The following is a 25599-nucleotide window of genomic DNA, read 5'->3' as shown; positions in this document are numbered from 1 at the left end:
ACACACTCCCGCCGCCTGCTGGTAAGGAGAGTTATTGCCACTCACGCATACGTGCTACTTGGCCGTCGGTTGAAGTCTTTGCGGTGTGTTCCAGTGCGACACATGGCCAAGACGTCGGGTCCGTCGGGTCCGTCGGGACGTGTTCTTTGGTGTCAGTTTGGCGTGTCCGGGCCTTAAAGTAACAGACAGAGAATCAGCACTTTTGAAACAGGGCTGAAACAGAGGGGATTATGGGTAATGCTGCAATGATCTGTTTGGTCTTTCAGCCAATCAGAGACAGGCTCTGTATATATCTGAGACCTATAATAAAGTGAAGAAAAACAGTATAATAGGGGACCTTTAAATAAACAAAATGTCTGCTGTTTTCCAGTCATAGTGATCCTGTTTGTGATGAGGAAGCGTTACCAGAAGGACTCTCTGGTCAGTATGAAGAACAGCGGGGAGATTCACGAGCAGCTCGTCACCTACGATGAAGAGGGAGGAGGAGAGATGGACACTAATGGGTAAGTCAATACAAAAATTATATAAGAAAAAACACTTAAGTAATTTTATTTGAAATTATTATTGTTGTGTAATTATTATAAGAAATATATGTAGAAATAAAACAATAAAGTGATTTTTTTCTACATTAAATTTGATATTTCACGCATCTTTTTAGTTTTTATATTGATATTTTGCTTATTTGATTATATAATTGATTTGAAGTTATTATTATATTAGAATTATTGTATTATTATTTATTGCTATATTCTTTTATTTTTTATATTATCATTATTATTAATATTGTTATTATAATTGTATTATCATGAATTTTATGGTTATCATTATTGTAATTATAGGTTTTTAAATACTTCTTTATATTAATGTTCTTATTTGATTTAGCGCTATTATTTATATATTTTCAAAAACTCATACCCTATTTATTAACCCTCTCTGATATGCAATATTTATTTCATTTTGCTTAATCTGTCAATTTGATGACCCAGTTTGCGAAAAAGAAATGATTAAAGTTTAATCTCATCTGAATCTAATCCTATCCTTATTTAAACAGTACTAACACCACATAATCCCTACACACCATCATAATAACGCCAGCATACTGTTTGTGACAACCCGATCCGCATCCCTACCAGATCCGCATTGCGCATGTGCGAAATGGTCCGCCATATTGGACAACTCCATACAGCAACTCAAATAGGACACTTGACACAGTGGCGTTTGGCAAAGCAGAAAAAGGAACCTTTTATTGGGTTAAGTGCATTGTCAGAATAACTGAGAAATGGATTTAACTTCTGTTAGACAGCTATCACACTGAAGAAATATTTACTGTGAATGTATGCACAAATGTATGGCATTCATCATTGATATCTAATTACATTAACTGTGAATGTCTTTCATTTTATTTCAAATTAAATAAAATGACATAAAAGATTTTCTTGGGCATCCGTTTAAGTTTAAAACTTGTGCATGCGCAATGCATATTGGGCAGCCGTCTGTGTTAAGTGTCCTATTTGGGTTGCCGTATGGAGTTGTCCAATATGGCGGACCATCTCGCACACGCGCGGATCGGGTAGGGATGCGGATCGGGTAGTCACACTGTTTGCTGTCAAAGGACATGAAAGCAAAGTGGTGGACACAAGCAAAGAGTAAAAGACAAGCAGCATCAATTATTATTGAAATGTATGCTCCTATAATATGAAATATGTGCTCTGTTGGATGCTTTCTGAATAACGTATGTTTTAAAATGATAAAATATCACTTCCTTATGTGAAATTAGATTGAATACTGTAGTCAATCATCTTAGTGTATAGACTTTCCCCTATTTTTCACTGATTATTTGGCTTTTATCGTCATATTAAGGACTAAAGTATGTGTTTACCAACAGGCAAGACATGGTTCATTTGACTACAACTCAAGCCCAGTCTGCTCTGATTGGTTAGTTGTTCGGCTCTGCTGGGATTGGTCAACCGCTTCCGCTTAGTGATGTCCCGCCCCTTAGCCTATCACGTACACATAATGATGTCACTATGCTACAGAAGTAAACAAATACGATACGATAATACTTTAATGGTCAGATCAAGTCTGAAATTTGACTTGCATCACAGCAGCTCCATGTGGAACATCAACAGACAAATATCAAGACACAATACATGAAAAAAACAAACAAACAACATTTGACATCTCAATCACTGAGAGAAGACATGCTCAAAGACCCTCTATCACAAATAGTATCAGGATGTTACTGGTGTGGTGTGGTGTGGAGTGATACTGAGCAGTATGTACCATGGCTGAAGACCTGTTGGGTAATTAAAGTTGTCTCATTGAAAGGTCTACGGATACCTTATTACACTCCATGACATGCGGTCAATTATACAGCATAAAGGATTATTACAGGGGGGAGTGTGTGGGAGAGAAACTCCCAGTGGAGGAAACACAGGGATTGTAACGTTTGCACTAAAACCTATAAAACACTACAGGAAAGAGAAAACCCCCCAAAAAAGCACGATAGGCCCCTCTTTAACAATGGTTCCTCTCTCTTTTCAGCTACGATGTCTCGATCCTCTCTTCCGCCTGTCACGATGGTTCCCTACTCCGCCACCCGGACCACCAGCACCCCTCCCTCTACGCCATGGTGCAGAAGGCCCCCCCCCACCACCACCTCGCTCCACCCACAGCGTGTAAGGGCGACATGGCGGTGATGATCGAGGTGAAGAAAGACGAGGCGGATCACGACAGGGACGGCTTTCCGTACGACACGCTGCACGTCTACGGATACGAGGGTCCCGAGTCTTTAGCCGAAAGCCTGAGCTCTTTGGGAACTTCCTCCACCGGATCCAACCTGGATTATGACTTCCTGAACGACTGGGGTCCGAGGTTCAGGACCCTCGCCGAGCTGTACGGCGTGGACGGACCTGAATACTACCATCAATACTAGATAGAGACCTTCTAGTGGATCAGAATATGCCAAAATGCACACACGAAACGAGTGGTGCAGGGATGACATATTTTTTTAAGTTAACATCGCAAGGGAGCTCCATCTACTAAGCGCAATCAGATTTTTTTATTAGATTTGGAAATATAAACCCATTCACGTTGTGTTCAGCAGGATATGGCCACGTTTTGACACCACTTTTAAGATTTTTAAAACGTAAATGCAATCTCCAGAGGTAAACAGCGAACAAAAAGGGAACAAGAAGCTAACAAGAAGCTAACAAGAAGCTAACGTATGCTAGCTACAGCACGGTCAAATTACTTCACGTCAACACTAACTAAACGCTAAACTAAAGGTGGCTAATATTCAGCTTGATAACGTTTAGTAGTCTTATTTAGACCTCATTTCTGGCTTCTAACCAAAAACAAGTAAAACAAAAACATTGACTTCGAGATGAGGCAACAGGAAGTGGTAAAATGCTGACTCATTCCCTGGTTTAAGGACACATTCCTGCACCACTCTATAGCCAAACGCATGCAAGGGACACACATTCACACACTAATAGAAGCAGGCTTTGACGCTGTACGAGAGCTTCAATTTCTTTGTTTTTTTGGAGATCTCTTTCTTCTTCTTCTTCTTTTTTGAGTTTGACATTTGCCTCCTCCTTCAAAGAGATCACACGCCATGAGAGAAAGTGAGAAGTTACTGCTTCACACGTGTGCAGGAGGATTGATTGATGGTGACAGTGTGAGATTTACACCCTGAGGAGGATGATGTTTTTTTTATTGTGTTGTGAAGTTTCTACACCATAACCCTTTTATTCCACCTGACAAAGACCCTAGTCGATTCGGATGAAGCTCCAGAGCAAGTTAACGTTGGATGATTGACGGGTTAATCAGGTCACTGCTGGCCGGAGATTTATTTCTCAGTTATACCAATTCATTTTTGTCATTTCGCATTTAATTAATGTCTTAGTTCCTTTATGCATAACCATTTTGCATTCCTTTTTCGACTGGATTGCAGGTTAATGTTTGGGTCTGTTTTTAAATGAGTTCCTTCTATGAACCTTTATCTATCTACATATACCAATGATGCATATTTCTATCTACATTTGGACAACTTAAAATGGACACATGACTTATTTTTACCAAAAAACTCTGCATTAAAACCACGCAGTCTTCAATTAACCCTCCTGTTGTGTTCGTGTCAAATCTGACCGATTTACTGCTTTCATCAATCATAACTTTTTTGTTTTACATTTGATTGCATTAAGGCTTTATGATATCCTTCACAGTAGACATTTGAACATATAAAATGNCGCCACTTATGATTAAAAAAATAATAATTAAAGGGAGGGAATCCTCATGACATGCATTTTTAAATAATTATCATCCGATAACACAGACCAGTCTCTGCCTGGCAGAGACTGGTCTGTGTTATCGGATGATAATTATTTAAAAATGCATGTCATGAGGATTCCCTCCCTTTAATTATTATTTTTTTAATCATAAGTGGCGACCCTTTTTCATTTTTGATTGTTTCTTATGTGGATTTGTAGTATTTGTGTTACTGTATGTTCAATAAAGGTGTATTTTTGCTACATCTTGAGACATTGCCACTGTACTGGCAGGGCCGATTTTTCGAGAGAGTGAGTGAGGGTGAGAGTGATAGAGAGAGAGAGAGAGTGAGTGAGTGAGAGAGAGTGAGAGAGAGGAACACAAAAAAAGACAGACTGTGTGATAACAGAGAGAAGAAGAACAGACTGCGTGATATAAACAAACAACAAATAGCGTGTGCATTCCATTTTCACTCTACAGCGAGAAGCTCATGGGGCTTTCCCTAACCTGTGTCGAGAGCTGGAGTTAAATGAAATCTCAGATTTGCCTTCTTAATAGTTTGTTTGGGTCCCTCACTTCCGTTTCGCTTCTCATGCACTGATTCGCTAAGCTGAACAGCCAATCAGAGATTTCTTTTGCCGACTGCCTTTGGCTGTTTTCGGCCGAAAAGACGTCGGCACGGCTGAAAAGACACGACGGTGTGGGACACAACAATCTGAGTAGGGCGTGTCGACGCTCATCGTCGGCCTGACGCCCACCGACGGACACAATCGGCTTGATGTGTCTGGGCCTTTAAACGAGAAACAGGACTGTAGACAAGGAGAACAATAATATTAGAGTTAAGATATATTTTTCTCAGCAGAACGAACAGAATGTGCTTTGAATTTGACCTCCTGCTTCAGCTTTCTGTCAAACACAACTCACTTGTGATGGAGTTCTTTAGAATGATAGTTTGTTTAAAGGTCACCTTTTTATGCAAAATCCACTTTTTCATGTCTTTTATACATAAAAATGTGTGCCCCGTCTACAGTTTTTTTTTAATTAACCAATCATCTCTAAGAGGGGCGTGGCCAGCAGCAACTCATTAGCATTTAAAGCTACACACAGAATCTGCACTTTTGAAACAGGGCTGAAACAGAGGGGTTTATGGGATACTATGATCTGTTTGGTGTTTCAGTCAAATACTTCAGAGACATGTTTTGTATATATCTGAGAACTATAATATACTGTTGAATAGTATAATAGGTGCCCTTTAAATTCTGATCATGCAATGGAACAATTTGATCAGTCAGTCATTTTTTTGCAATGATATATAATGAATGCATAATTTCTAAGTAAAGAAACGGAAAACAAGATGTTCTTGTTAATCATTTTAATGCTGGTGAAATACACAAGTCACTGGGTGCAGAACAGTACGAGATAGCAGGTTCATGTGATCTGATAGACGTTTATACATGGTAAGATGAGTAAATGAAAACCACCTGACATTAATCATTTAACATCTACTCTGCCACACAGGGAACTCTGGGTTGGCCTCTGAATCTCAGCACAGAACACATTTAGTTTGGGAATCTGGTCTCATTGGTCATCACAGCCACAATGGGATATTTAAAGGGTTCAACTGGAAACGCTTCTGACTGTTTACATGCCCTATGAACGGCGTGTCTCCCTGGAAACAGTGAGATTGGTCAAAGTTCACAGAGGTCAGATAAGCCTGCAGGAGCTCACCAACTCCAGCACCTTTATTTTTACAGAGAAACCAAATAATGGAAATGATGAGATTTTCACGCATTTTCCCTATGATGGAAAGTTGTTGCCAGAGGAGTCAGTTGGCTGAAAATATGTTTAGCAGTGAAAAAGCTGCTGGTTATTTGGCAGATGATAGTATCTCCATCTGGTTATCAAACACGCAAGTCTTTTGGACTTGATGTGTTGTTAATGGTCAGAGTAAGTATGGCGAGTGTTAGAGATGTGCTCCATTCTACCTTTTTGTATTGTTTTGTTGCTTTCTTTTATAGAAAGTTGTCTTTAGTTTGTTTTTGAGTTAGCTAGCGGGCGCCTTTTGCTTTTGAGGTTAGTAAACAACATCTTTGGGTTCGACAAGTCTTTTTTCCCCCTGGTTATTTAAACTTTTGTTACTCCCCTTTACCCCTAGTGTTGGGCAACGTCACATCGACCACAAAGCTTTGTGGAGCTACAGCGAGCTGCAAAGCTGCATCACATTATCGCCCTTCCACACTGAAAAAACTCACACATTGACTTACTGTATGTTGACTAATCTCACATAACTGTATTAGATTGGTTGAAAGCAATAGCATTAAGTTTAACCTAATATTATTTATTTAAACTTAATATTGCTTCCAACTAACCTAATACAGATTTATGTAAAATCCATTGACACAACACATTTAATTAAAGACAACATTTCAGTTTTTTCAGAGCATATTGCAATAAATATTGATCATAGCCCATTTAACCTGAGCATTATTGAATCATTGTTGTTGAGAAGTCCGCCAATTCATCCTGTTAGGAGTGTAGCTCCAAGAAGAGAGAAAGAGAACACTTATTAATAGTCGGTGTAATAAAAGTGGGTCTAACAGCAGAGGCCACATCAGATCACATGTCAGTCCTAGAGACGGGTCAGGAAGTCAGAGGATGGTTCTGGGTTGACTTGCGCTAAACGCCAGCATGAAGTGCTCCTCTGCTTAACTTCCTCATGGAATGCTGGGTTGATTCTACTGCAGCAGCTACCTGTATGTAGATTGAGATCATATGACAACAAATAAATAAAACCCTGCTGGATCCAGTTAAAACCGCAAATGCCTTCCACCATCCTGTAAGCACAGAGGGCTTGGAACAGGTGCAATGTAATAAAGAATATTGGGTACGCTGTGAGGTCAGAAGATGTTACAGATAACATGGTCAAACGCTTTGAAAGGAATATTAAAAGACTAGTTACAACATGCCACACTATATGGCTTATACACAGCCAGGCTGTAGAGAAAGTGGACCCCCCCCTTCACCACACAGATCACATCCAGAAGTTTTCATTGAGCCTTAACACAGAGGGAATGAAGGGAAGGGTAAGCCCATGAGGAATGAGGTACTGTACAAATGTACCTGATCAATTGGAATATCTTACATTGTAAATCATTATCAAGTAAAGAAAATGAAATGGCAGCTTTTACATTAAGTTACAAAAGTGTGCATGAAGAGAACGGCGAGGGTCTACCTGAAGGTGAGTCTTACAGAGCATGACATCGTGAGAGGAATATAGACGGGCCTCTGCCCAGGAATGACATGTGTCCTAAAGTCCTAAATAAGAATGAGAGAAGTGAAAATACTATGATTATATACAATCCCACTTCTTCATGTTCCACAAGTACATTTCCCATTTCTTTCCCCCATTTAGCGTGTTATAGACAGTAGGGGGGGGGGGGGGGGTGGGGAGCTGGACTCACCTACACACCATCATGCAACCAGCCTTCACTCTCACTGGAACTTCATGTTAAACATGTTCAGTTTATAGGATGAGCATTTTAGTGTGTTAATGTCCTGTGCCTTTTCAAAGCTTTGCGTTCTTCTGCATTGTGTCCGGAGCTTATGTTTGGAAAGAGCCTTTCTCAGATTGGTGTTTGAAGAGAAGAAGTAGGAATTATTCTGGCTTTCCTATCTGATCATTAACAAAGCAGCGGTGGAGAAAGTATTCAGATTCAGTCACCAAATGCACTATTACAAACACATCCTGAATGTACAATGCAACATAAAATCAGATTATGGAAGATTTCCCCTTCCTGTTGAGTCAGTTTGGCTGGATGAGGTAACATTACAGTTAAGGAGCCTGGAGCTCCTGATGAAATATGAATAAGACGGAGGTGTCCCACTGTACCCTCAGTAGATAAGACGAGTAGCAAAGCATGTTCATGTTTGCTTACCTCATGTTCTGTACACATGTTTGCTAAGGAGTCACTCACAGTAATAAAAACACTTCACACTACTTTACCATAGGTCAGACGCCCCCCAACAATCTTTAAACATAACTTAAAAGATCGTTGTTTTCCAAGAGTTCTAATGTACTCTGTCCTGTTAGTTTAAGACACATTACACAGAGACATCTTGTGGTGCATTTTTGCATCTTTTATACTCAAACAGTGTCTCCACTATCTCCAGTAAAACAGTCTTGACTCCTTGTATTGCTCTAATTACACATTGGAACAGTTAGAGATCATAAACCGTGTCTTTGCAGTACTTACTTTTACAGTACAAGCTGCCGAATGTCTTGAAAATATCCGCCTTTAGTGCAGTAACAAACACTACGAGTGAACTCATTTCACCACAGTGTTTCTTCTGATGCAGCTGTAAGGATTTGTGTTGTCTTTGTGAGCACCCAGCCAGTCAGACAGCTGCTTCAAATGTTTCCTAACAAACTGCAGGCAGCTGCTATGGATCTGAACGTCATGAAGAGTTTGATTAGACATGAAGAAAAGAAAGGGGAAATGTTCTTGATGGAAAAAAGGAAGACACTTTTCTGCAGGGCAGAACACATCATATGTAGAAGGCGTTGTTTCGGACAGAAATCAAAGCTGCCTTTGTGTTAAAGGCCACCTTTGCCATCCCGCCTGTGCTTCAGTGTTTTAAGAGGCAGATATGACTTCATCCATCTACATATTCAGGGTGTACAGGTGAGCTGGAGACGGGCAAATGGCAGTTCAAGTACAACACAAACAGCTAAACATGAGGTATGAGTCAATACTCCAAACAAACAACCTGATACCAGCATAGGGTACAAAAGTTCCATGCAACATGCATGTTTACTGTACACACTCAAGTATGATAATTATATCAAGAGGAAATGTCTAGTGTCTCACCGTATAAAGTAAAGATGTTCTGGACTTTTAGCACATGTGGAAATATAGATATCTATTTAGTTGATTAGAGTGGAGGAAATCTTTCCACATAAGAGCAGGGAGCCCCCGTTCTATGGGATTTTTTTTATGTCTAAACTGCTTTCACCAAGAGGGGCTGACTGTTGATTTACTCCTGCAGTGACACAGGAATCAAGGAATGTACATTAAACATAAATCGTGAATCAATTTAGCGATTATTAATCTCAGTGTGCTGATTGCTTTAGAGTTTGGATTGTTTAAAACCAAGGGACCGTGGGTCTGACCGGCAGCAGGCCGACGGGGTGACGGAGATCTCTCATCTCTCGGGTCAAAGGTCCTTCAGGGACTTGACGGCCTTGGCCAGGTTGCTGTAGAACTCGGCCATGCTGGAGGGGAAGAACGAGTCGACCACGGAGCGGGGGAGGAAGCCCCCCAGGTCGGTCTGGAAGAAGCTGAACACCTGGGTTTTGTTGGGCTCTCTAGAAGAAGAAGCACAACAACACGTCAGACACAGGACTGCAGTGAAGTCGGTGTGTTGGTGTGTTGTGTACTCACCCTGAGATGGGAACACAGATGCAACCACATGGATGGTTGAATCCTCTCACATAGCCAGACTGGGGGGGGCAGCTCGGGTGGCTCACATTAGTGGCTGTTGAAACACATGTTTACAGATTTGTATGCATCATATTGATCCTTCTGTCTGTGGTAATGTGGCTCTCCACCATATAAGCACACAACATAAATGGAGTTAAATCTATTCCCCAAACAATTTCTTTAAACAGCAGTGGCAACATTAGAGAGGCTGTATAATACTCATTTCCAGGTTCTTATAAGTATTTTGTGCCTCTACCTCTACTATTGTTCTCATACTGCCTGCGCTGCAGCACCTCTTTTCACCCTCTGTCTGAAACTAGAGCCCAGTCTGCTCTGATTGGTTAGCTGGCCGGCTCTGTTGTGATTGGTCAACCGCTTAGAGATGACCCGCCTCTAAGCCAATCAAGTACCATGTGTTAGCCAACAGAAGCTTGAGTGTGTGACAGAGTTCCCGTTAGAATATGTTTTCGCCGGTCAAAATTTGTGCTGGTCAAAGGTCTTCTTTGTTATTTATTGAGCTTTAAAACAAATTGATATGATTCGATATCAAACAAACTCATTATAGTAGATTAATTAACTATTCAAAAGTGTACAGTAACTTACAATAACACAGGAATAATAAACAGAGCGCTCTCTCCCTCTCCTGACAGCCCGTCAGTATCATGCAGCTGGCGGATCAGTAATGAGTGACCAGACAGTAAAACAAAACATATAACTAGTTACGGTAGTTTGAGAGGTAATTAAAATAGCTACGAGTGATATTCTAACCTGAAGTGTGTGTTTTGTTCCGCTCACTGCTGCATGTTATCATGCAGAGCTGCGTGTCGACTCGTCAGCAGCAGCTGATCTCTCTCTCCCGTCACATTAGACTTCACTCGCGTTTGTGTCCATATCGATCAGATCCAGCTAGTTCTAGCTAATGATATGACTACCTGCTTATTAGGGCTGCACGATTTTGGGAAAAAATCTAATTGCGATTTTTCGGAAAAATATTGCGATTCGATTTGCGATATTTGTTTTTAAGCGACCCAACGGAAATTTATTGTAAAATGCGGCCGTATCTCCAGCTAGGAAGGTCGTATCAACATGCTCCCGTCTCTAGCACCCCCGCAGCCCGAGCTACGAGTGAAATAACTAAACTTACATGAAACTTCTGTTGGGTTGCTTTAAAGTCAAGCTTCAGTTTCAGATTCACCCTGTAATAGAAACATGTGATGGAGCATTACTAACCTGACTCAGATGGTTTGATTCACCATCTAGGAAAGCTCCATTGGAAACCATTTGGAAAAGTATTTCAAAAATACTTGACAGGTGATTGGATCAATCTGTCTATCACCTTCTATCATGGGCCACTTCTGATTGGTTAACAATGGCTGGTACATGTGGAGCACAGCACTTCTGATTGGTGTGGATGAGTGACACACAAGAAGAAAAAAAAAGTAAATAAAAGNNNGAGCTTGGGTATTGCTGCTATCTCTCTTAAGGGGGAGGAGCTTGGGTATTGCTGCTATCTCTCTTAAGGGGGAGGAGCTTGGGTATTGCTGCTATCTCTCTTAAGGGGGAGGAGCTTGGGTATCACTGCTATCTCTCTTAAGGAGGGGCAGCTTGGGTATTGCTGCTGTCTCTCTTAAGGGGGAGGAGCTTGGGTATTGCAGCTGTCTCTCTTAAGGAGGAGGAGCTTGGGTATTGCTACTATCTCTCTTAAGGGGGAGGAGCTTGGGTATTGCTGCTATCTCTCTTAAGGGGGAGGAGCTTGGGTATTGCAGCTGTCTCTCTTAAGGGGGAGGAGCTTGGGTATTGCTGCTATCTCTCTTAAGGGGGAGGAGCTTGGGTATTGCTGCTATCTCTCTTAAGGGGGAGGAGCTTGGGTATTGCTGCTATCTCTCTTAAGGGGGAGGAGCTTGGGTATCACTGCTATCTCTCTTAAGGAGCTACAGAAGTTTCCCCCACACCACATACTATTGGAAAGGATGGGATATGAGTGTAACTATAAACGTGAATGCAGATTCCTCAGCATTCTCTCAAATTACGTTAATGAAGATTTTGAAGGTTTAAAAGCATCTCAACAAAACCTCAAATAACCTCCTGATATATTTATACCCGGTCAATTTGTTCGGCTTTGTTTGTCTTTGATTTTACAACACATCCATTTCCCTTCCTATTTCCTTTCCTCCAATTATCCCTTCACTTGTTCATCCCTCCCTTCCTACTTCCTTTCCTCCAATTATCCCTTCACTTGTTCATCCCTCCCTTCCTACTTCCTTTCATCCATTTATCCCTTCCTTTGTTCATTCCTACCTCTCTACATTCCTTCATCCCTCCCTTTCTACATCCTTTCCTCTCTACATCCCTCCTTTCCTACATCCTTTCCTCCCTACATCCTTTCATCCCTCCCTCCCTTCCTACATCCTTTCCTCTCTACATTCCTTCCTCCCTTCCTACATCCTTTCCTCCCTACATAATTTCCTCCCTTCCTACATCCTTTCCTCTCTACATCCCTCCTTTCCTACATCCTTTCTTCCCTACATCCTTTCATCCATCCCTCCCTTCCTACAGCCTTTCCTCTCTACATTCCTCCCTTCCTACATCCTTTCTTCCCTACATCCTTTCATCCATCCCTCCCTTCCTACAGCCTTTCCTCTCTACATTCCTCCTTTCCTACATCCTTTCCTCCCTACATCCTTTCATCCCTCCTTCCCTTCCTACATCCTTTCCTCCCTACATCCCTTCATCCATCCTCCCTCCTTCCTTCCTTCCTCACCCCTTCCCCTTACATTCAATATCTCCTGTATATCAATCTTAACCTACATAATGATGTGTGTGGTCCTTGCTAGTAAAACCACACCACTGTGTATTACCCGTCAGTCGGCCATTGGTCCATACTGAAATAATTATATGTTGTGAACAGATTGACATCACACTTGGCTCAGAGGTCTATATTGCTGAAAAGTTGAATCATAAAGACTTTGGATGATCCTTGTGAAGTTTTGATCTGTACTGCCCCGAGCTCAATTTAATTATTCAGTGAAATATTTCGACACCTACCAGATGGATTGCAATAGTCATGGTTTCCAGATGTTATATCCTTCTGATTGTAGGGTCTTCTCTTTTAGTGCAGTCATGTTCAATCAATATATTTCAAATGTAAGCTATAGTTGTTTCTCATTTTTCGTCCTGTTTTTTTTCTTATCCATCCTTAAATGTAACCTAATGTATATATTTCAACACCTACCAGATGGATTGGCATAAGCCGCTTTCACACCAAGTAGTGCTGTACTTAGTTCCCAGCACTTAGTTCCCCCATGGAACTAAAGAGCCGATCGCGTTCAGACCGGAATAAGTTCCCTGAGGGAAGATTACACAAATGAAGCCGCTGATGTCACTTCTTCTTCTTCTGCTTTGGGTTTACTGGCAGGCCGCAAACAACTTCACGGCGTATACTGCCACCCGAAGTCCCCGGCCGGAAGTCCCCGGAGTTGGGGCCCTTTTTTCTCCAAGTTTTGCCTGTGCTATTAGTGCTTCTACTGAAGCCTTCCGAGTAAATTGCCAGAATGCCGACACCTCCTCATCTCCCATGTTTTTTTTTGTGTTGCCATAAGTTAGTCTCTCTCCGTTGATGCACGGGGCGAATGCTAATGCTAATAATGCTAATGCCAGCAAATACAATGGCGGCTTCACAAAACTTTTCAGAGTTTTACGGGGCGTGGTTTGCAATTCGCCCAGCCAATCAGAAATTGGTACTTATTTCTCCCCAGGATAGTCCCACCTTTCTAGCAGGCGGGGGTAAAAAGTTCTCTGAACTAATTTCTCTTTTTGGTGTGAACGCAAAATTCCAGACACTATAGGAACTAAACGGGAAAAGTACGGGGAAAAGTACTCTGGTGTGAAAGCGCCTAATGTCATAGTTCCCAGATTTTAAGTAACAATGGTGACTTTCCTTTTTAGTGCAGTCATGTTTAATCAATATATTTCAAATGTAAAGCTGTAGCTGTTGCTGTTTTTTCCTTTCAAAATAATGTAAAATGAAAATCAATGTGCTTTCTCTCCTGCACAACGGAGATGCAATCCCCTGTCAGCTTGATGTTATTGTAAAAAGCACCACAGTTACACAGTGTGCGGTATATTTCTTTGACATCCTTAGCCAGGATGAGTTTATTATACACAGAGAGTCGTCTGCAAGTCCTCAGAGCCATTTTCTCTCATTATTTTCAATATTTGCTTTTGTGCATTCTAGACAGCACTTATGGTCCCAGAAAGGCTCTAAATCCCCCGTCTTGGCTGCGGAGAACCAAGGCTCGCTTTGTAAAGTTAAAATAATTTCAACTTTCGGCAACAAAGCACCAAGCCTCAAATGGGGTTTCAGCTGTCGCATAGCAACAAGTGGCAAAAAAAGTGCTTTGTGCGAGCAGCGTTTAGAGCAACAAACACAAAGGGAAAAAAAGGTAAATATGCTCCATGAATACAAAGACTTACTGCCATAGTCTCTGATGGAGAAGTTGGAGTTGTCGCTGGCCAGGCTGAAAGTGAAGGAGGCGGGCTGGTCGTCTTTATCTGTCGCTCTCAAGGTGCCTATCACCTGAGGAAAAAACACAAATCTGATTAATTCATGCAGGAAACAGACATTGCTTATACTAAATCAAAATGTATACAGCATGCGATTCCATGGGGTTACTAAAATTACATATATTATTGACATATACAATGTAAATTACATTTCTCCATCTGTTCAATATTGTGTGGAGTATGTGTGCTCAGGAAACACACAGAAATGTAATTAATCAATACTGGAAACAGACTTTGTTTATACCACGTCTAAATATATACAGTATTGTTTGGGAAATGAGCACAATGCAGTTTATACACATACTGCTGACATATGCAACTCAATGTAAATTACATTCCTCCATCTGTTCAAGATTGTTGTTGAGAAGCATTTACTACACATGCCATTTCAGTTTTTCTCTGTGTGAAACAGCAAACAAACCAACACTGTATAGAAATTATTTGAGCTCTGAGCTATTTTGTTCCACCTACTTTAGCTGCGTCTTTTACAATTTAAAAATAGGAGAGAGGCATTGCAGCATCTGAAGACACTAAAGACCCTACCCAAACTGAATTTTCATGCATTTGTGTGTTATTTTTGTTAAAACTTTCACCCTTTTTCTCCAAGTTTTGCCTGTGCTATTAGTGAGGTTCCTGTTTAAAGAGTCCTCTCCTGCTGATGTTCAGGTGTATATCAGTATGTAGTGTCTCTACTTTAAAGAGTCCTCTCCTGCTGATGTTCAGGTGTATATCAGTATGTAGTGTCTCTACTTTAAAGAGTCCTCTCCTGCTGATGTTCAGGTGTATATCAGTATGTAGTGTCTCTACTTTAAAGAGTCCTCTCCTGCTGATGGTCAGGTGTATACCAGTATGTAGTGTCTCTACTTTAAAGAGTCCTCTCCTGCTGATGTTCAGGTGTATACCAGTATGTAGTGTCTCTACTTTAAAGAGTCCTCTCCTGCTGATGGTCAGGTGTATACCAGTATGTAGTGTCTCTACTGTGACATGTCTATATCATAATAAAAGATAAGAAAACCTGCAAAACATGTTTCTCTTACCGTATTGGTGCGGTCGTTCTCACATACGAAGATGTCATCCACATTCAGTTCAGGCTTGTTGTCGTTGACGTCCTGAACTATAATGTTGACTTTCACAAACGACTCCAAACCTGCAGAGAGACGTCAGCACGAGATTAGCCGACATTTAATGACAGATGTTTTATCACAGGAGCTAATTTTATAACGAACTTAAGCTGGTCTTCACTATCTCTGACAATGGAAATAGACATTTCAATGAGCAGGGATTACTCAGAGCAGAAAACAATCCCTACATGTTACTCTCATGATGGATTTAATCTAATTTAATATGTGAAAGGGTACTATAGAAATAACAGATGAGAAATGAATTTAACATCCATCTTCAACTCTCAAATTAAACCAATTGTAAACCAAGTTTTCTTTATTATGTTGTCATTTTTTTTGCGTGCTCTTCACACAGCTTGTTTGTAATTAACCTTAACGAGCACAGTGATACGGATCAGGTGTGATATCTCCAGCTTTGATTAATCTCTTTGAGGTCAAGTGCCTCAAAGGATTTCTATTTGTGAGCTTTTTGTTTTGTAGCTTATTGTACATCACTGATGTTTTAAATATTCATCTTTTGATAAACGTGTGGGTCTCTTTCATGCCTCCTGTACTGAAACTGTCTTTAGTAAAGCAAATGTACTGTACATCCAGGACAAGCTCAGGGGACCATTGTGTTCCTTAAACATGGTGACAAGCCACTAAAATAGATCTCTGGATTTCACTCTTTGCAGAGCTAAAAATATATATAGTTTGGTTTGGGAGCTGCGATTGAACAAAGAGAGCCTCTAATGTGATTTAGGTGCTTACTCTCTGCTTCACGCGTGGCACGACCAGGTGTTATATATTAAATCCTTAAAGATCCATGTTAATGTGGTACACTCAGAGTTTGGAGAGTTTAATAAATCAGACGTCAGCTTACTGAACTGCCAAAGAAATTGAATAGAGTGGTGCAGTGATGAGGTATTTTTTTAGGTCGAATCCGTACGTAAGCATAGCAAGGGCTCCCTTGACACAAAGCCAACGGGATTTTAATGAATCTTACAGAAAATAATCTCTGTGGCAAACAAACGTTCATGATACTTAAAGGTTTTGTTCAGCAGGATAATCTTCACATATTAACACCTCAATTTTTGAAGTGACAAGCTAACATTAGGCTATAAAGGAACTACAGCACGGTCACATGACTTCACGTGACCACCGCTAAGCTAAAGGCGGCTAATGTTGGGCTATAAAGGAACTACAGCGCGGTCACATGACTTCACGTGACCACCGCTAAGCTAAAGGGGGCTAATGTTGGGCTATAAAGGAACTACAGCACGGTCACATGACTTCACGTCACCACCGCTAAGCTAAAGGCGGCTAATGTTGTCGGTAAAGACGTTTAGTCATCTCAATGAGACACTTGTTAGCAACTTACATTTTTAAATTCACCTTTGGGGTATTTACTTATGTGTTCTATGTCATAGTACAACATCTCTTCAGCTTGTGTTAACCAACTTATTGCAGGCTAACAACCAAAAACACATTCAAGATGGACTTCAAGACAAGGGAACAGGAAGTGGTAAAATGCTGATTCATTCATATGTTTTACGATCATTCCTGCACTACACTCCCATCCCGGAATACATCCAGAAGAGTTGAACAACAACAAGAGAACACACTGTTTTTTTTGGCCTTTGTAATCTCCGCCTGAATGCACTTTGCCGTTGTTACAGAACACAGATGGTTTTAATTTTTGATCTGAGGCTCTATTGTTGAAGGATTAATAGGCCTACACTTGTGCAGCTTGTGTGTGTGTGTGTGTGTGTGTGTGTGTGTCTGTATGTGTGTGTGTGTGGGCGTACCACTTGGCTCCTCCTGAGCTTTAACTTGAAACATGTGTGTGGCCTCCAGCTCTCGGTCCAGCGTCCTCTGGGTGGAGAGCTGACCTGTGAACGGGTGAATTCCGATGGGGCAGTCCTTATCCAAGATGGAATACCTAAACAGAGGGAAAGAGTATTAAAGGTCCCCTATTATACTGTTTTTCATCAATATATTGTAGGTCTCAGATATATACAAAACATGTTTCTGAAGTGTTTGGCTCCAAATACCAAACAGGTCTTTGCAGCATTACCCATAATCCCCTCTGTTTCTGCCCTGTTTCCAAAGTGCTGATTCTCTGTCTGTTACTTTAGATGAAAAATAAGGAGCCCCTCCCCACGCCCCTCTGAGAGACATTTGGTTAAAAAGTCAATGGTGCTCTAGGAGGAGATTCAGGTGATAAGGGGGGGGGGTTACCTTGGTTGCTGATTGGCTAATGGTTACACAAGACAAAACATCGTTATGACATCATAAAGTGGCCAAAATCTGATCAGCTCATTTTCAGACAGGTTTTTATAGAAATGGATCAGGACAAAAAGAGAGAGAATCTTTGTTCCTGAAACTTTCAGAATCTCTTTCCACAGAGGGGACACATGTTGATGTAGAAGAGACATGAAGAAGAGGGGACACATGTTGATGTAGAAGAGACATGAAGAAGAGGGGACACATGTTGATGTAGAAGAGACATGAAGAAGAGGGGACACATGTTGATGTAGAAGAGACATGAAGAAGAGGGGACACATGTTGATGTAGAAGAGACATGAAGAAGAGGGGACACATGTTGATGTAGAAGAGACATGAAGAAGAGGGGACACATGTTGATGTAGAAGAGACATGAAGAAGAGGGGACACATGTTGATGTAGAAGAGACATGAAGAAGAGGGGACACATGTTGATGTAGAAGAGACATGAAGAAGAGGGGACACATGTTGATGTAGAAGAGACATGGAGAAGAGGGGACACATGTTGATGTAGAAGAGACATGAAAAAGTGGATTTTGCACAATAGGTGAACTTTAAAGTTAAGTTACATTATTTATTTATTTTAACATTTGCATACCGTATGGTCTTATTAGCTCTGTCAGGGTCTCGGGCTTTCACTGATCCGATGTTGTTCACCGTACGTTCCTCCATCACATTGAAAGTGTAGATGGGCTGTGAGAAGAGTGGAGCCTCGTCTACATCCAACACCTTGATGTTCACCTGTGGATTTAAATTCATTCACAACAGTTTTAAGATTGATCTCAGATTTGTAATGTAGATATAAATGGAAATTGTGAGGACAGGATGTGTTTACCTGAGCTGTGGTGGCTGCACTGTTCTTGTTATCGGCGGGGAAAAGCAGGTTTTCTCGCACCTGGACAGTGAAGGTGTAGATGCTCTTTGTCTCGTAGTCCAGAGCCTGGGGAAAGAGGAGAATGGCAATCAAAAACATTACTTTGAGATAATCATTATGACCTTAGACTTCTTTTGAGCTCTTTTCCTAACAGTTTAAATGCCGTAATATTGTTTTTCCTGTCTTGACAAGACCAAAACAGGACTAAAAATGTACACTAAGCATTGTTCAATTGTTATTCCGCAGCTTATTTGAATACTCAATTCTGATTCGTCAATTTGGTCATTACAGTGGTTGTTCATTACTGCTAACAGACCGTTGCTAAGGAGAACAGACTGTTGCTAAGGAGGATCAAGGGACTATGTGCAGTCATATCAACCCGCAGAAAGGAAACCGGTTAATTTAACGTCATCTTTGGACAACAAACATTTGTTTTAGTCCATCAGAAAATCATTTTAATTTGCGTTGCAGTTCCAGACTCCAGATCAGTTTTTCATGAAGTATTTAAAGCAGTAGATTTTATAAGATATTTTGTTTTTTTTCAGCTATCATGCGAGGCTCATACCTCTTTAACATGCACCTCATATTAATGATTTTTTAGTTTTGATCCAGCTTGAAATTCTTTCTATCCATTGAAGAAGTTAAGGTGTTTTAATATTTCAAAATCTAAATTGCCACGATTTGTTGGTCTATATTTTTAGACCATTTTGCACTTTATATGTTCACCTGCATCTCCTATCGTTATCCTCAGTGGATTCACACCTGCGTCTTAACACCAAGGACTCCCTGTCTTTGCCAGGTGTAAAAAGGCTTTAAATGTGACAAAATCCTGGCTCACACTCTGGATTTAAGAAACCCACTAAAGTGCCATATTTTTCCCTTCCATGCTAAACATGTTACCATGCGTGAAAACACCCTTTTTTCCAAGCCTGCACAATCTGAGACTCGCATGGTGTTGCGAATGCACTTTCATGTCGACAAATAAATGGCAGCGAGCTTACTTTCACATTTCTGCTTATCGTTTTTCTCCCGCTGAATGAGAAACAGCAGTAAAATGTTGTTTCTGGCGGAGTGTTTTATCTGTGTATGGGACCACCACAGGTAGGCAGGGATATTCTGCTAACTGGATTATTCATGGTTACAGGGAATCTCAGTCGCAGGGTATCAAAGGCATGTGTAAACAGCTTAACAAGAATAAGACCTTCACCGCAGTGTGGACGATAGCTGGATGCTCTGTAAACACAGCCGGGAGGAAGATGAGGAGCTACAGAGCTGAGAGGAAGATTGTGCTGTGATTTTAGGCCATGCAACGTTGGTACAAGCTATTACATTTCATTAGGATAAATGTTCAGCTCTCTGATCTCCCAAAAGCTGCAAAAATTCCTGCAAGCATAAATAGCTTCCCTTGCCAGAAGGAGGTCATGAAGTATAGGTTTTTAATTATGTGTTCAACAGAAAAATTCCCTGCTAAAAATGTCCGAAATGACCAATTTCCACGAAGCAAAACACCAAACATCAACAAGTCAAGGATACATTTGTGTTGCATGGATTCATATCTCAAGATAAACCACAGCCAATGCGGCCAAATACTCAAAATAAAGGAAGGAAGCCATTACATCTTGAAATAAAAGGTAACATGAAGAGGGAACTAAGTTTAAGGGAACTACATAGTGTTTTTATTTGTCAGACAGATAATAGATTATTATCTTCACGGTCATCTGTATATTGTTCTTGTTCTCGAATGCTGATTTATTTCTATTTCTATTTCGAGATGTTTCTATTTTAGAATTTTTGATTTCTTCTATTTTAGTTATGCGCAATGGCTTGTTTTGTTTTATGCTGCTGCAACGAAAACATTTCGCAAATTGGGATTAATAAAGTACATCTTATCTCATGTTATTTTTTCTTATCTTCTCCAACTCAATCACAAATTGAAGAATATGACAGCAAACTCAAAGTAACAAAATCCTTTATATTATATATTATTACATATCTATTTATCCACATTGCCTCCTACCTGTTTGAGCATGAGGTTTCCGTCCTTGTTGGGGCTGAGTTCGATGTTGAACATTTTGCTGTTTTCATTGAGAATAGTGAAGATGGGCTCTTTGTTCTGAATCTCGTCTCGATCCTCCAGCTCCAGAGTGCCGATCTTCTCGTTCAGCTTGTGGTCCTCTGGAACCTGCAGTTCATAAATCTCTGAAGACAGAAAATGGAAATCACATTACATGTCACTTGTTAGACGGTTTTATCCAAAGCGATTTATATACATTCAGTACTGTGGGCAATCCCCACAGGAGCAATTTGGGGTGAAGTGTCTCAGGGACACAACGACATGCTGACTGCAGTGGGACTCGAACTTGCTACCCCCTGATTCAAAGTTCAGCACACTATTCCACTGAGCCACAGCCTCCCAATCAATGTGAATATGAGACGGTCAATGTGTTCATCAATCAAATAATCAAATGTTATTGATACAGCCCAATATCACAAATAACACCTACATCGTGGTCTCTACAGTGTATAAAGCATACATCACCCTCTGCACTTGGCACAAATAAAATCTCAGAAAGAAACCCCAAAATTAACGGTGAAGAAATGGAAGAACAATTGGAGAGGAACCGACAGTCATGCAATAGATGTCATGTGAATAGATTAAAGGAGACGCTAAAAGTAAAACATAGAAAATCCAAAGGACAAAAAAGATAATGTGTTCATGTATTTATAAAAAACATTGCTCTAAGTCAGGGGTGTCAAACTCAATTTCATCACGGGCCACATCAGCATTATGGTTGCACTCAAAGGGCCGGTTGTAACTTTAAGACTATATAAACATACATATATAAATATTTAATATAAAATAATGTATTATATTACATTATTGCCTCTGCATTGGATTATTATCGGACAGGATAAATAACTACGTCTGAAAGAAGAAGTCAAGGGCAAATAAGTTTAAGTCTCTTCAGTGAGAATGTCACAAAATGATTAAAAAAGTCAAAATCAAAACAAAAAAATAACAATTAAAAGAAAATTCTGAGAAAAAGTCAAATTCTGAGAAAAAGTCAAATTCTAAGAAAAAGGCATATTTTAGATGCATTGTGGGAAATGTAGTTCATGGACATCGTGCTTCTGTAAATCGGCATGTAACCGTATAGTAAACATGTTACATTCTTTCAGAGCTCTTCCGGGCCACATGAAATGAAGCCGCAGGCCGGATTTGGCCCCCGGGCCTTAAGTTTGACACCCCTTATCTAAGTGGACCTGATCTAAGTGGATGTCAGCGATCTTTCAGGTGCTGCCAATAAATAATTCTGTATAAAAACCAGAACAAAGTTATATGCAATGTGTCGAAAACATGACCAAATGTTCAAAAATATTTCTTAAAATAGGTTTAATATAACTTTAGCACTTCACCTTGTTAGCAATATAAACTATTTTGCATCTTATAATTTATTACTTCTGGCTGCTACTTCACTTCAGACTGTAACAACGTGCAATAATCATTGTTATGTGCAATGAACACCTCTCTCGAATGATTGCTATTTCAGTATTATAGGATTCCTTACTTTTTACATTACTGCTACTTCAACCTATTTCTCTTTTATGTTATTAACATTTGTTATCCTCTTTATTTAATGTTAGTTTACTTTCTATTTATTGTTGCCTATCATCTGCAATGTCCCTTTCGGTGTTCCCCACTGAGACTCAAATGAACGTACTTCGGGTGAACGAGGCGTAGTTGTCGTTGGCGTCGGTGATGGAGATGGTGACGGAGGTGGTGGATGTGCTGCCGGAGGCCATTCCTCTCATATCCTGAGCTTTAACCACCAACACAAACCGACTCTGGCTCTCCCGGTCCAGCGTGTTTGTCTTGCAGCTGATCACACCTGCAGAGAACAGAGAAGGTGTTATCTTTTGAGGCCAACTCTGACTCATATTCAAGTAAAAATAGCTCGTGCATCTACACCTCGCCTTCATTAACTTACACCTCGCCTTCATTAACTTAAAAAAAGACAATGTTGCCGCGGGGTAATGATGTTTTTTGGACGTCAGTGCGGCGAGCTTTTCAGCAGAGGTGGGAAGTAGTGGAGTTCAAATACTTTGTTATTGTACTTAAGTTCAGTATCATCACACAGGCCCATAAGACTGTTAAACACCTTCACTTTTGAAATAACATACATAACATTCATCTGTTTGCAACTCACATATATCATATCAATATTCCAATTACTGTATATAACTATTCTTCACAGTTTCTATCATATTCTGTTTCTATTATATTCTATTTTATTTTATTTGTTTTATTGTGTTGCACTGTTGGAGGAGCCTGTGACCTAAGATGTTCACTCTCATAACTACACTGTAGCTATCCACACATGACAATAAACGCCTTGAAACTTGGGCTTATAGTCCGAAAATTACGGTAAGTACATTTCTCTGGTATCAGTACTTTACTCCACTACTTATTTTTCTGACGACTTTTTACTTTGACTTCTTACATTTTGAACACAAATACCTGTACTTTCTACTTCTTACATGTTGAGCACAAATACCTGTACTTTCTACTTCTTACATGTTGAACACAAATACCTGTACTTTCTACTTCTTACATGTTGAACGCAAATACCTGTACTTTCTACTTCTTACATGTTGAACACAAATACCTGTACTTTCTACTTCTTACATGTTGAACTCAAATACCTGTACTTTCTACTTCTCACATTTTCCAAACAGGCTGGTTCCTTTAGTCTGAATGTGTGTTTGGTGGAGTGATCATTATTATTTAGAGTCATTGCGTGCCTATTGATTTGAACACGATCCGTGTATCCATCATTTCCTGGTCTTCTCTAAAGAAGAGGGACCAATGAAAACGTTGTCATGTTGCCGTTGTTCAGCATGGAAACATTCATTAGCTAACAATTACATTATTGTTCTATTAATATAAAGGGAGGTCAGGTACTCTTTAAAACAGCTGCTAGTTATGGGTACTTTTTACTGAAGTACATTTCAAAGCCTCTTTACTTTTACTTGAGTAAAGAAGTTTAGTCAGTACTTCTACTTTCACCAGAGTATTTTTAAACACGAGTATCTGTACTTCTACTTGAGTAAAGCATGTGTTTATCTCTGCTTACCTGTAGTGCTGTGGATTTCGAAGGGAGAAATGGCTCTGTCTTGGATCAAAGAGTACTTGAGTTCTCCGTTTGCGGTGGTGGGGTCGTCAGCATCGGTGGCCCTCACCTCAATTACTTTAGTTCCTAAATGCAGATCATAAAACAAGATAAATCCATGCAGAAATATCCAAATGTCCGTGCATCCTGGCATTTGAAATGATTATACGTTCTGATTGTTTGCTATAGTGGTATTAAAGTCCTTAATGTGCCTTTTTTTCACAGTATGATGTGCTTATGACTGGTTTTGACAGGTGTTAACATTATGTTTAATTTGTCCTCGTCTTTTCACAGTCAAGTCTATTTTTATACTTAATTATCACTGGGTGGTAAATGTCAAATACTTAACAACAGCGGAAAGATTGTTCTGCAAGAAAATGCTTCATGCTTTTATGGTGTGTACATCTGTGGATTAACTGGATAAAAACGGCATTTCCATACCATTACATTGTATTGTCAATTATGGTTTAAGGAATATTTTTAACATATCTGAGATATGTTGGTCAGGCTGAAAAATGTGGGTCGAAGACACAGGACTTACGTAATTGACTCATGTAAACATTTGGACATAAACTAAGATACATAACATATTTTTGAAGCCAAACCATGATGTTCAAGTATCATCTATCCTGTTTTGTTGTCGAAATCTAAAATGTGAACCACATCTTTAAAACTGTACCATCACCCTGGAGAAAAATACATTTCCCGTAGAGAACTGCCATTTTGTTTTAATGGTACCATAATTGTTATAGAGTAAGGTTGCTAATATACAGCTATACCAATGATGACTATTGGATTTTATTGAGCTCTTTCATTAAACAACTTCCAATTTACCAACTTCCAACTGGTTATATGTTACTTTCCACAAGCCGGGACGTAACAACGGTAATACTTGAAATAACTAACGACCTAATTTGACATCTACATGTTCACATTAGTGAGGAACCTTTTTCTGACGATCTTTTGTGACGTTACTCACCTATCGTAGACCTCTCCATAATGGATCCATTATATGTTTTGGGGAAAACTGGAGTGTTGTCGTTGATGTCGGTCACTTGAACAACAAATTCTCCGGAATCCTCTATCAGCTGATTGTTCCCGTCGAACATTGTGGCGGTCAGATGATAAGCGTTCTTCTCCTCTCTGTCCAGAGACCTGGAGACAAACAGGTCTCCCTTGTTATCCACTTGGAAGATGGTGTTCGCTCCTTCACCCTCGATTTTGAAGCTCTTCACATCCACTCTCTGGCTCGACTTTAGCTGCGGATGAAAGAAAATAAAAATACAGTTTTGTGGTTTTTCTTTCCCAGCTGGTCCTGGAGTGACGACTTGAAATCAACAACCTTCCAGCTAATTCTCTACAAATAAACTGAGTATTCTCGAGAAATCCCTCAAATATTCATCAAAGAGATGGTTAGCAACAAGTTAATGGCCTAGATTCGGGGCATCATTAAAACTGAATGGATGAGACAAAAATACAAATTGAAGTCGATTAATGGAGGTTTAAAGACTGAACTGTAGAAACACAGGACCAGGAAGTAGACAACAAACATGAGGAGGATTCTTGTTTAAAGGGGACCTATCATGCTAAATGTACTTGTGTACGTCTTTTATACATGAATATGTGTCCCCGGTGTGTCAGGGAACTCACCAAGTGTCAGAAAACACAACCCTCTCTCTTTTCCTCCATACCCAAATCTCTAAAAACGGGGCTGCAACGGATCTGATACAGACTGATACAGATTTGAAAATTCTCTGACGTCAGTGAAGAGGAGCTCCGCCTATATGGCCAACTCTCCACCAATCAGGGGAATGAGAGGTTGCGTGGCATGGTAACAGCATGGTAACAGCATGGTAA

At 40.2% G+C, this 25599-nt stretch overlaps 2 protein-coding genes across 2 annotated transcripts; one reads left to right on the top strand and one right to left on the bottom strand.

The window, feature by feature from the left end:
* The first annotated feature begins 375 nt into the window (after positions 1 to 375).
* LOC104953928 (cadherin-5-like) lies at positions 376 to 4189 on the top strand. Its single transcript, XM_010780974.1, has 2 exons — positions 376 to 503; positions 2545 to 4189. Exons 1-2 carry the CDS (start codon positions 391 to 393, stop codon positions 2933 to 2935), a joined length of 504 nt encoding a protein of 167 aa, XP_010779276.1. The 5' UTR covers positions 376 to 390; the 3' UTR covers positions 2936 to 4189.
* A 5294-nt stretch (positions 4190 to 9483) lies between these two features.
* On the bottom strand, positions 9484 to 25001 carry LOC104953929 (cadherin-10-like; the record flags this gene model as incomplete). The annotated part of the gene is made up of 11 exons (XM_010780975.1): positions 9484 to 9634; positions 9711 to 9804; positions 14223 to 14325; positions 15350 to 15459; positions 17221 to 17354; positions 18296 to 18438; positions 18533 to 18637; positions 20589 to 20770; positions 22294 to 22461; positions 23707 to 23829; positions 24722 to 25001. Coding segments are annotated over 11 exons (1593 nt in total), but the record flags the coding sequence as incomplete, so codon positions are not given.
* Positions 25002 to 25599: the final 598 nt, after the last annotated feature.

This window comes from Notothenia coriiceps, unplaced genomic scaffold, assembly GCF_000735185.1.
Source record: "Notothenia coriiceps isolate Sejong01 unplaced genomic scaffold, NC01 NC01_scaffold00022307, whole genome shotgun sequence".
Classification (NCBI taxonomy): domain Eukaryota; kingdom Metazoa; phylum Chordata; class Actinopteri; order Perciformes; family Nototheniidae; genus Notothenia; species Notothenia coriiceps.
This window is presented reverse-complemented; position numbering and strand designations above follow the sequence as displayed.